This window comes from Poecilia mexicana, unplaced genomic scaffold (assembly GCF_051168715.1).
Source record: "Poecilia mexicana isolate PSO_F unplaced genomic scaffold, ASM5116871v1 scaffold_21, whole genome shotgun sequence".
Lineage (NCBI taxonomy): Eukaryota > Metazoa > Chordata > Actinopteri > Cyprinodontiformes > Poeciliidae > Poecilia > Poecilia mexicana.
Genome location: NW_028263390.1, coordinates 6209122 through 6221886, shown reverse-complemented (window position 1 = coordinate 6221886; position 12765 = coordinate 6209122). Strand labels below are relative to the sequence as shown.

General features: G+C 39.4%; 1 protein-coding gene across 1 annotated transcript in view; it reads left to right on the top strand.

Annotated features, from left to right (window-relative positions):
* The window catches only part of LOC106923272 (neurexin-3b-like), a 139623-nt gene that overhangs the window by 85335 nt on the left and 41523 nt on the right, over positions 1-12765 (top strand). Inside the window, exons 4-5 of the mRNA XM_088002227.1 lie at positions 4650-5088; positions 8490-8873. Coding sequence (XP_087858353.1) covers positions 4650-5088; positions 8490-8873 — 823 coding nt within the window. The remainder of the gene's footprint in view (positions 1-4649; positions 5089-8489; positions 8874-12765) is intronic.

Here is a 12765-nt window from a genome sequence, read left to right as displayed (position 1 = left end):
CCTTGAATAATTTCATCGGAGGCGTCAACACTTCTGAACAGGACAGGTGTAAAGAGGCTCACTGGGTGTGAGGCTGGGGCATCACACTGCTACCAGACTCTACTGGTGTGTTTGATAGAAAATAATAGTGTATTTGTGTGTGTGTGTGTGTGTGTGTGTGTGTGTGTGTGTGTGTGTGTGTGTGTGTGTGTGTGTGTGTGTAACACTGCTAATGTCCAGTGCCTGAACTTTTTCCCAAATGACCAAATACCAAAACATACTCTACAACAGAGTATACTGGTGGTTGTGGGTTTTTAAGAAGTTGGTAATTGTTTAATGTAAAAAGGGTTTATTTTTACACAAGTAGGCGGATTAAAGGTTTAACCGAAGTGTTTTGTCTGGTCCGACTCCTCTCTACAGAGACCAGCATCAACTTTCCCTGTATTATAGTTACTATATTCAATGGACTTATTCAGTTCCCTCTCGCATTAATCACCCTTTCACAGATTTAACAAAATTTATGTTTTTGACATCTGAATAGGTTCAGTTGTGAGCATGCCGTCTTACGGTCCGATCCGACGTTGCTTCTAGGTCCTATCCTTCCACTTTTATCAAACCAAAACGAAGGGCAGAAGGTTTATCGCCTGCCATTTCCAGGTAAAAAAATCACACCCAGGTAAAAAAAAAACTATCACATTGGTATACAGAACTTTGTTAAAAGCAGTAGCTCAGTGTTCATTTCTAGCAGTAGAGACTATAAAAAAAGCATTTGTTATATCAGACTCTAATGGTAAACATAACTGTGTCCATCTCTTCAGGTTTTTCATTTTACTTAATGGTGGTCATCAGCTATTGTCTAATTGGAGTGGATACAACATTAAGACTCTGTGAGGAGCTGGGTAGAGCATGAGAATGAAGGGATTAGAGGATAACAAGTACTAAGGGACTGCTAATGTTTACTGGTGTATAAGTAGATCCATTTCTCAATCCTTTTGTGCCAAGTTATCTTGCGTAGCTAAAAGTCCATCTGTTTCTCTGCTTTTGTTTATTTATTAATTCAATCTACTTTTAACTGTTTGTGTAATTGTGTTTTGATGCATTGGTATTGGTTTAAAAATCTGCACACAGATGGTATTATCTGGAAGCAGTTTCACAGTGAGGTGTGTTTCAGAAGCAAGGCTCTCGACTTTTAAAAGACGTAGTTTCTGATAGTTTCATCAAATCAAATGTCATTTGTGCAACTTGATCAAGATGAAACAGACTAAATTTTAAATGATCGTGCAAAACAACATTAACCTTAATTATATCCAAAATCAAAAATCGGAACTGAGATTTGAGAATTCACACAAGATCAAAATTACATGCAACAGTTCCAAAATATGCTTATGTCCATGTGATATTTGGAATATTTCCACTAGGCTGGCTGTAGAGAAACCACACACTTTTTGTTTTCACCAGCAAGTTTCTGGCATAATTCTGGCCCAATGTGAACCGTTCTTATTGGAAATAGTGGTACGATTTAAGTAAATTCATCAGTCTTTCTAATTAAACCCCGTATTTTATGTGCATTTTGTGGGCTAAGTTTGGGTATATACCGGTAGTTTAAGGTCAGCTTGTTTCATTTATTCCAAAACCAGTTTTGATGTTTGTTTGGCATCATTGACAACCAATTTTGTCCAAGATTCAACCATCTTTCTGTATAGTTGAGATGAAGTAAAAAAAAGGAAGGTAGTCCTCCTCTTTCATCATGTTACCTACTCTGGGCAATGTATCTGTACCACTGGGAGCTAAGTAGGCCTTGAACTTGATACCATACTCACCATTAGAGGTGTGCCGATCGATTGGTCACATATCATAATTGGCCGATTTCCGTGAAAAAGTATATAATCGGTGATCGCCAATCACTCTCTTGTTGCCGATCACCAAAACTGATCACCTGTATCTTACTTCGCAGCCTGCGTCTGCAGCTGATCTCCTCTTCTCTTCACACTGCAGAAGCGCGGGGCAACAAATCCTAAGCAATGTGTTGAGGAACTTTAACCCTCAGAGCGAATGGGGAAGTTTGCGTGTTGCGACGGAAAATTACTTCAGGGATGAAGCATGTCAAAATGTATCAACACAACCAATTTAATATGACATTTAAAAAACAAACACTTAACGGAGCATGACTAGATTGAGGCTCACTGCAGGTAAAAAATACATCCGGAGCGATCAGACAGCAGGTAAAGCATAGCACATCTACCAACACTCACTCGGATTAGCATGACGGTCGGAAAGCTAAACAATTAACCTGAAAAATATTTAAGTCAATGACCTAACTGTGTAAGATCCTGGATTCTGCTCTGGCTGTTTGACTGCCGCTATGTGCTACTGGTAGTAGGCCTGTCGCGATAAACGATAAATCAATTAATCGCACGATAAATTAAACCTATCGACCTCATTTTAATTATCGGCTTTATCATCTCTTCCTGTCTTTTTTTCTTTGTTTATGACACTGAATGAAAAAAGGCTCGACTACGGTGCTCTTCCTTAGTGTAATGTCCAGCACACACTACACGAGTTGTTGGCAAACTGTCGGCCCATTTTCAAAACCTGACAGAAATCCTAGGTATAACGGTTCGATCGGGTTCGTCGTGCCATGTGGTGTCCAGCCACATGGGCACAAAGTAATGGCTACAAGTCCAGTTAACTAATTTTAAAACCAGGCATTAATCAATGGTTTACTAGAATCTACCTGTGATGCATGTGGCTAGTCAGCCTAAAATCCTGACTGAATGAAAATCATTGTAACCTATTTATGTCACGTTAACGAAGAACAGCTGAAAACTTACCGTGTTTATTAACTGCAGTAACAATTTGGCTCCAGTTCATCCCCTTGTCATTTCTATATTCTTTGCACGAAATGTTGAATAAATATTAATGTTGTTTCCACATATCATCTCCGATGTCCGCTGGACTTCGGGTTGCGCCGTGTCAGCTGTTTGGGATTTCCCTCCATAAATTCCCCTCAGAAAGCACAGGGGAGAATCCGCGCTTTCTGATTGGCTACCTGTCACATTCAACGGGCTGCATTGATGCTTCCAGTAGGGGAAAATGCCTGATTTAGATCGGAGCGGCAACGACGATCCACCGTAACCCTCCACACATTGCAGGATGATTGGTTACAAAATCACCAGCGGCCAACGTTCTAAGATTGTCATAAGGGAAAAACGGGAGCAAAAAAAATCGTGTAGTATGAACTACTGCATCAGGTAGTCGGATGTGCCCATTTTCTCTATTTAAATCTCGTGATTACTGAAGGGCAATATAGTATACAGACTTCATATCTGCACTCTTTTGGTTGAATGCAGTATTTATTTCCACTTTGGCTTTATGTTGTTTAGTTTTTATTCAAGTACGTTTTGTTTTTTTAAATGGAGACTGAGAATCCATTTTATTTTTGTTTTTGGTTGTTTTGTTTAGTTTATTAGTTCCAGTGTTATGTGTTATTTTGAAAATAAAGTGCGTCTATCTATGACAGGAAATCACATGCATTATTAGTCATTTCCATTAAATCAGTGTCAAAATGTCTTGAAACAATATTATTGTTAAATAATAATAAAGCATGATATCTCTCAGAGTACAAAGAATTAGAATTAATACATCCATCCTTATGGATTGGGGCACACTGTCACTGATACCCCCTTTCTTTTTTTCCAATATCGGCACCAATACAGATATTAATATCGGATCGATGCATCTCCATTAATCTCTTCCTCATTTCTCCTCCTCTCTCTCTTTTTGGCCCCTGCCTCATGAATCCACTCCAGAAATAGGGGTCACCTGTGTCGATCTAATGACAAATCTTCTAGGATTATCAGTAATCCCACAGCAGTAAAATCTGTTTGCAGACAGCTGTGCTCTTCCTAACAGTGTTGTCGTTTCCTGTACAAACTCTGTCCTACATACCAGAAAAGGCCCGACTCCTTTCCGAGAAAAAAAAAAGTGGGGGGGGGAATATTAATTTTCTGCATCAGTGGATTCCAATTTGATGCTATTTTTCTCCATTTCTTCTTTGGTGTTTTGTTGTATTTGACTTGCATGTGATGCTGATTTCTTCTCTGAATGATTGTAGGGTTGGTGTGAATTTATTGTGAGTAAACGGCAATATTCTCCGGGAGTCATGAATTTCCCCTGGGCCTTCACTTTCAATTCGCAAACTCTTTTGTTTTTTGGTGGTGGTTGCTTTTTTTTTTTTTTTTTTTTTTTCCCTGGCCTCCCAAAGAATGACTCACCAATAATTTAGGCATCACTTCACTCTGTGAGTAGATGTTCAATCGAACAGAAATGCACTCCTGCATTTGTTTACAATCTCTTTTTTTTCCATCTTGAATAAATTGAAGCTGAAATAGAAGATCACTGAGACAAACAAATCCTCGAAGATATTAGTTTTATCGATCCGGCTGTCCTCGCATCTGCAACGTGTAATACCAGAGCATGATTCCATAATATCACAGTTGGCAATGGAGTTCAATTCATTTATAGAGAGAGATTAAATTTTCGCTCATGACTGCACTAAAAGATTATTAAAGGAAAACACTCCTTGCACCAGCTTTTCAGCTTGCCGTTTATGTGTTTGAGTTGTTTTTAAGTTTCTCTTTTCTTTTTTTCTTTTTCTCTTCCCGCCTCAGGTGGTGTACAAGAACAACGATATCCGACTGGAGCTGTCTCGCCTGGCCCGCATCGTTGACCCTAAGATGAAGCTCCAAGGAGACGTGGTTTTCAAGTGTGAAAACGTTCCCACGCTTGACCCCATCAACTTCGAGACCCCCGACTCCTTCCTGGCCTTGCCCAAGTGGAACACCAAGCGCGTCGGCTCCATATCCTTTGACTTCCGCACTTCGGAACCCAACGGGTTGATACTCTTCACCCACGGCAAACCGCAAAACCGACGCGACGCCAAAGGCCAGAAGAACAACAAGGTGGACTTCTTTGCGGTGGAGCTGCTGGATGGAGGGCTGTACCTTCTTCTGGACATGGGCTCCGGGACCATCAAGGTCAAGGCCACTCAGGCTAAAGTCAGCGATGGGGCCTGGCACCACGTGGACATCCAGAGGGACGGCCGCTCTGGTAAGGATGCTGAAAACAATAAAGTAGGGGAGGGAGTACTTTGAGAAGTGGTGTCTGTACTATTGGTGTCTGAAGAAATGAACCACACCTGGTCAACCCAGTGCCAAGAGTAGAGTCTTAGGTTGTCAATCAACCTCAGGTAGATGCTGCTCAGTGTGCAAATGGTGGAGAAACAACTTACCATTACAGGAAAACCGTTCATCCACCATCATCGTTAGCTATGCTACCTATCCTGAGCATTCATGGCAGGTTTTGCTGATGGGAAGAAGCTGTAGAATAGCAAAGTGCATGATTGACAACACCAAGTCCCTCCTCCTAGCTGTGATTGGTTGTTTCTGACTGAGATATGTATTTAGGCAGCTATCTTTAGGATAAGGTAGATTAGCTCAGTCTTTTTCACAGATTCTGTCTCATACTACACATAGTGATTTAACAAATATGGGGAAAACGGATAAAAAAAAATAAGATAAATAGCCCAGCTTTAAGCCAGCTGTCAGATGTTTTTATCAATCAGTAATGATCCATATAAAAACATGAATTTATTGTTTTTATCTGATTATATAGTGTAAACATCTAACAACCCAACCCTAACCTTTCCCTAACAAAAACTGAAGCTTGCAGACACAACATTTATTATCTTGTCAAAACTTTGAACCACTGCTGCACATTAAGTTACTATGAAATTATTGGAAACGTTTTGCCTAACACAGCATTCGGTAAAGTCATTAGGACTAGCTTGTTTTAGTTTCCTGGGATTCCCAACCTTAGAATGTTATAAAGCTTTAATAGAGATAGATGGCTCAAAATGATTTATCGCCAGGGTAAAGTTCTCTTATTCTCTAAATGGCAACCAAGTCCCTTCTATTTTTTCTGGCTTCCTTCCATCTGTTGGTTCCCTGACCTCAAAACATAGCTAAATACACAGAAAATGTTTGAGGAAGATTGCATTAGTGAACAGGGGTTGAAACTTCTCTTGCCTTAAGCTCCAGACTCAATACAATCTCTGCATTAGGAGAGATCCTCCAGAGAACACGGTTGTGTTAGTTGCCGTGTTATATATCAGGTTGGAGCAGCCAATTTAGCTGTGTGTCAGAGCTCGCTGCTTTGATTAATCACCAGCACAGCCCCCAAGTGCGATAGCGGAGCAGAAAGTTGGATTTCTTCGCTGGGAAAAAGAGGAATGAGACAGATAAATGGATACCAGACTGAAAGATGGTTAAGAACAGGCATAATCACACTTGTGGCATGAGTGAAATGTTAATAAGGAGTCTGGGTGAATTAAATTTCATGTCCACAAAGAGCTTGGGTTTCTGCCGCGCTGCAAGATGAATATAATATTTGGTAACTCATATTTCACTGTTCTCGTGCAAGCTAATGGTAGGCTGTGAGGGGAAAAAAGAGATCTTTTTCTTTATCTCCTATACCATATGCTTTTGACCTCAATGGAGGCTGAAGAAGATATCCTATACAGCATAGGTTATGTGATACGAGCAGAGTCCGCCTGCTGAATAATACATCCGCTTCCATTTAAAAAAGCAAAAAGTCAAATATTTAAGGTGGCAATTAAGATATAACAACTACAAGGCAAAACTCATGAAAGTAATACAGGCCCAGACATCTGTCTTCTTAGAATATTCCTCCGCTTTCATTACTTGTCACACTGGCATATCTGAGCTTGTGAAGCAAATTTCAACACCGAACAAAGATGACGTAAGTCGACACAAAAGGCTCTTTCCAGATTTCATTTAAGGGAAAAAGGTATCCGAACTCCCCTGACCCTATGTAAGTAAATGAAATGCCTCCCTTTTTAAATCATGATTTAACTGAGAATACACACATTTTTTGTTTCACTCCACTAGCCACACTCAAACACTTCAAGAAATCACTTGAATATAAACTGTGACATTTAGTAGGCTAATGCTCCATTTACTCAAATGTTTTGGCCTCTCGTTCACATGGTAACAATGTTTTGGATGGACAAAACTACAAAGGTAAATTTAAAACATAAGGAAACGATGATCCCAGTCATGCCATCATTCATGTTCAGATCCAGTTTTCACACAACGCAGTCACAATGACAGTGGACTGGATTATTTGGTGCATTTAAGCAAAATCCGCTGATTTTGAAATATTTGTCACCGTTGAAGATATACAGATTGCACATGCTCCTCTATACAATCCAGGGATTATGAAAACATTCCTGTGGATCAGAAACTGTTCAAACTTTCATCACCTCCTACAGGCTTTCTATGCTCACTGCATCATTTCCAGTCCTATTTGCGTTTTCATTCCATTGATGTGTAAATGCAGATTTTTTTTCAGATACACGATGGAAAAGGTTTTTGTAAAGGTTTGGAAAACAAGCCTACAAGATCTCCAAAAGTAATACCTCATGGTCCAATCTAAGGGATACAAGGATTGTAGAGAAGTATTAGTTATTGACATTTTTCAGGCTGGGAAGGGCTACAAAGCAATTTCCCGGGATTTTGGACTCCAGTGAATAAAAATAAGATTCACAAAGGAGCCCTGAAAAGCATCAAGCCAGGCTTCACTCTTGTTATTTAAGGCCAGTGTTCACAATTCAACAATGGATGAGAGACTTGGAAAAATGGCGTCCATGAGAGAGTTTCAAGATGAAAAACTCTTCAAAAATAAACACAAAGGCCTGCTTCCCATTCAGCAAAACAAAAAATAATAATAATAATAAAAAAGATAAAATAAAAGATCTTGATGTTCCCTAAGACTTTTGGGAAAATATTCTGTAGACTGACGAGAAAAATGTGGGAATTGTTGGAAATTGTATGACAATCCACACTGTCTCTCATAGGGCTTAAGTTTTTTTTTTTTTTTTTTGCAGTCCTAGAAAATTCAAGTAAGCATCTTTTAAAGGAGGAATTTTTTAAAAATAGATTCAAACAAAAAGGAGGGAAAATAATTCTAGTGGACTTCCTCCAGCGATCTTTTTGCAAGGCAAATTTGATATTTTGATTGAATAGAGATTTCCAACAAACCAGTGAAACAAATGGAGGAACTGGTCGCCTGACGCAAAGAAACAGTGTGTAATTATTTATTCTTATTGTGTTCTCTTCTTCTGTGGTTTTGGGACTCTTTAGGGGTTCCCTGAAGTAGAGTGTCAGCGATCAAAGCAAGTCAGGGTTCCAGATGTGCAAATGTGACGGTTCAGGACAGTCATCACACTTTTTTACAATTTTACTAGAGGCACAGTTCTGCCCTGTCTTAATTTTTTGGGTAAAACATTTAACACTTCTACCTTAAAATTGATTAATTTACCGCAGCCTGAAAAGTAAAGGTTTAGGGCAGCAAGAACACTACAGCAAACAACATCCGATTTAAGAAGAATTAAGTAAAAAACGAACAATAATCGCTTCTCTTCCACCCAGGCATCATCTCGGTGAACAGCCGCCGGACCCCTTTCACAGCCAGCGGGGAAAACGAGATCTTGGACTTGGAAGGGGACCTTTACCTGGGAGGTTTGCCCGACAGTCGGGCGGGCTTAGTGCTCCCTACCGAGCTCTGGACTGCTATGCTCGACTACGGCTACGTGGGCTGCATCCGGGACCTGTTCATCGACGGACGCAGCAAGGACATCCGGCAGATCTCGCAGTCGCAGAACGTGACGGGCATCAAGTCGTCGTGCAGCAAGATGACGGGGAAGCAGTGCGACAGCAGCCCCTGCAAGAACAGCGGCGTGTGTAAGGAGGGATGGAACCGGTTTATCTGCGACTGCACCGGAACGGGCTTCTGGGACAGCACCTGCGAGAGAGGTCAGTCGTCTTTTAGCTCCTGCTTTGTAAACTCTGTTAATTTTTTCCATCTGTTTAGGGATTAACTTTATAAATCTGTTTGTTTTCACTTGGAGGTTCATTGATTTCTCAGTTAAGGAGGCTGAAAGGGGATAAAGCAAGTTTTTTTTGTGCTGCAAGCTGTTTTGTGCGTTTGTTAGAGGAGCATTGATTCATGGCCAATTTTTCCACTTTCCCCTGAAGAACTCCCATTAACGGCATTTAAAATTTTATCCAGTTTTTCTGCCGTTAATGATGATTATTTATATTCAAATGAGAAGCGAGACAGAGAAGGATTTTGCTTTATTTTTAAAGACACGGTGGCTGCATTTCCATTATCCACACAATTGCACAATTTGACTTTTTGAAACTAAATTTACTTAATAGAAACACAGCAATTTTGGAAAAACTCCCGTTTTTCTGTCAAAAGTTTTGGTGCTTGAATTAGTTTTACTTTTTGGTTGGAATAAAATTTGTTTATTTGGCAAAACACTTTTTTTTTTTACACCCGAGTCACATGATCAACAACCAGATGTTCCTACTGTCATAAACCAAGAAGACGACAACAGGAAGTAGTTGGAGGATGATTGAGCGCCATGTTTTTAATGACTTGTTGCATGAACAAACATATTCAGACATTATTTTAATCGCATTTCTTACTTAATGAAAACACCTCAAATGTGAAATTGTGTCTTTTACACAATTTGTGCGCACATTTCTAATGAAAACGCAGCTAGCGAGTATGGTTCGCATTTCAGCTGTTCATAACATCTCATGATAGCAACTTACAGCATTAGCATTGTGTAGCCTGTAAAACACAGGGACATAAGTAGTTGTGGAACACTGCAGGAGACGAGACTTCTGCGACGATATGGAGAACAAGCTGTGAAAACCCCGAACTACACCTGCAGGAAAAGAATGACATCATCCTCTTCCTGCAGCTCCGGGAGAGAGAACATATTTATTAGTTACTGCAGATTTCATGCAGGCTTTATAGGTAGAAGCTCCGAACAAATTCAGTTCCTCACTATGTGCTTTCCATGAGAAGGTGATCGTCAAGGGCCACAAACTACCTCCGTCTTCACCGTAAATATCCATCTAATACTAATGTGGCAGTGATACTCTTTTATGTGTTGGAGGCGCTACAACATAATTGAGATTATTTTAAAATAAATCATCCTTTGTCTCTGACTGGCTCAGACCGGCCCCTCCTTCCCGATTCTTTAAAGTGCGGTCACAAAGAGCGTTATCTACTGCCGATTAGGTGGAACTCTTCCTAAGCCTCTTCACAGAGACCCACTTCAAAAAAATGTCTGACCTTTCCCTATAATGGAGTTTCTTTTTAAGTGTGAGATTTTAGAGGGGGGAAAAATGTGCTCCACATATAAAAATGCAATTTTTTTTTTACATGCGAGAGCAAACTTCTTGGTTTTAAGCAGAGTATATGAAGGCCTAATAATGGCAACTTTTCTGATGTGTTTTCAACCCCGCTGTTATCTGCTGATTTCTGCTCTGGGTCAGTCCACTGATAAAGCAGTTTAATAATGCCTCTCCAAGGTGGGCACAAATTGTTGGCTCCTTTTAACGCTTAAACAATTGAGGTCGAAAGCTTTGAAAAGTAATAAACAGTGAAGGAGCAGAATTGCTAGCACCTATCTTTCTGTCAGTTTACAAAACTCCTAGTCACTGTTAGCAGCCTGGATAAATAGAGTTTGATTTCATGATTTGGACAAAAATGGAAATGTTTCATTCTTTTTGTTTCCTTCCATTTTCTACACATAAAAATCTAATAATTCTCAATATATGCAGTCGTTTGTTCCATTGATCTTTATTCCACTGACGTGTTTTATTTCTGATTTGAAACATACATGTTGAATGATTGATTCTTTTTCATAAGTTTTTTAGTTTTTGACTCACTGACAAAATGACCGACACACTATTTTACAAATCAAAGAAAATGTCATTTCTCTACTTTTTTGGACTGTAGAAAACCTTAAATTGAGTCTGTAAGTAGGTCTAGCTGAAATGAAAAAGCTTAATTTTTTTTTCTTAATCCTATGCAAATTATTTCTAAGTGCAAAGTTCAGAGACAAGGTTTTAAAAAATCTGCATTTAATGCGAGACGATATAGTTTGGAAATGTATCTGATCTATGTGGGTCAAAATGCCAAAGTAGTTAAATGGCTCCATATTATACCAAAAATCAATAATACATAAAGGTTAATATTTTTAATAAAATGTCAATGATGCTGTAAAAACATCAGAATAAAATCTAAACACTTCAATCTGGAAACTACGGACATTTTGAAAATGTGTATGAACCCTGTCCTTATTACATTCTATAATACCAAGCTTCCCACGGCATCAACTTCCTCACCGAAGAGGGTTGTTTTTGTTCACGGATTGGAAAAAGATCAGCGTTGCAGATGAAAATTGACCAATGCAGATCACTGGCTGATGCTTCGGTGCATCTCAGTGTGTGCAAAACCTAGTGTCCATTTACCAGGTTGGAAAACATGCAAAGTAAAGCTAAAAATGACTGAATCCTTCCTCAAATCCGGTGCAGAAGTGATGGAGGTGGCCGACTAACAATAGCTTTTCTACAGAAGTGGACGGCGTCTCGTTTCAGCAAAAAGCCAGGAATGCGACTCGGGACACTTCCCCTCACATTATTTATGGAAGGCTTTTGCTGAAAGATTTAATAGGATTTCACTTTCCTTTGCCAGGTTTTTCTTGTTGCTCATGACGCCCTGCGTGGAGAAATTGAACTTCCTCCTGGTGAAATGGGCTCTTCTTGTCTCAGTTTTTAAGAGATTGGCTGCATAAAGTTTTTATGAAGCAGAGGAGATGGGGGACACTCCAGGCTGTGCGAGAGTGTGTTATCAGGCTATTGTTCAGATTGTTCCTGGCTTCTTCACGATTTTACAGAGATTTCCTCGGTTCAGCAGAGGTCTCGCAGCACTCTCACAAGAGCCCGGGGCCTGTAAAGAACCTTGCTTGTATGGCGAGTAATGAGCATCTGGAGACCAGACTGTTGAAGCAAGCGGTGACATTAGGTGGAGAGAGGATAATTTGTCATTAACGGAGTCAGTGGAGAATATCAACATGTACAACCTGAAACGCTGCGTCTCGCATACACACAGAAATGGGGCTTGTTTAGCGTTTGCGACGTTCTGAGAAGGTTGACGGAAAGTCAGCTCAAGGGAGTGCAGAGGCCCAGACGACTTTAAATATATTTTCATTGCAACTACAGTATGTGAAGTATGACGGAGTATTGGGGTCGTGGTAAGAAAAAGAAAATGAAATCACAAGAGTAATACAATAAAGTTACGAGACTAAAATCATAATAAAGGATTCTTTTATTGTCATACCATTTCACAATCGCTTGCTTGTGGTGCAAGTCCCAGATGAAGCAGTGTAAAGAATAAATGGAGTAGTCTATGCTACATATAGAAATATGTATTCATAATATTATGACTTTATTCTTGTAATGTTATGACTGTTCTCACATTGTTATGGCATTATAATATAGTAATATTATCTCTTTATTCTTGTCATATTATGACATTCTTCTTATTTTATTGGAACCTTATTCTTGTATTTTTTAGACTTTATCATCGAAATACGTTTTTGTTCTCATTATTACAACTTTATTCTCATATTTTAAAAAATTATTCTTGTAATATTATGAATTAACCTTTGCTGAAATTGCTCATTTTCTTGCTTTCTCTCTACCATTTCTGATCCAAAGAAATAGGGGGCGATGCACTGTTTCTAATTCACAACACACACACATAAAAAAGAAAAAAAGAACACCAGTGTGGCCTGTCTTCCACCCACAGGAAGAAAAACATTAAGTTTTATGCCCCCACCAC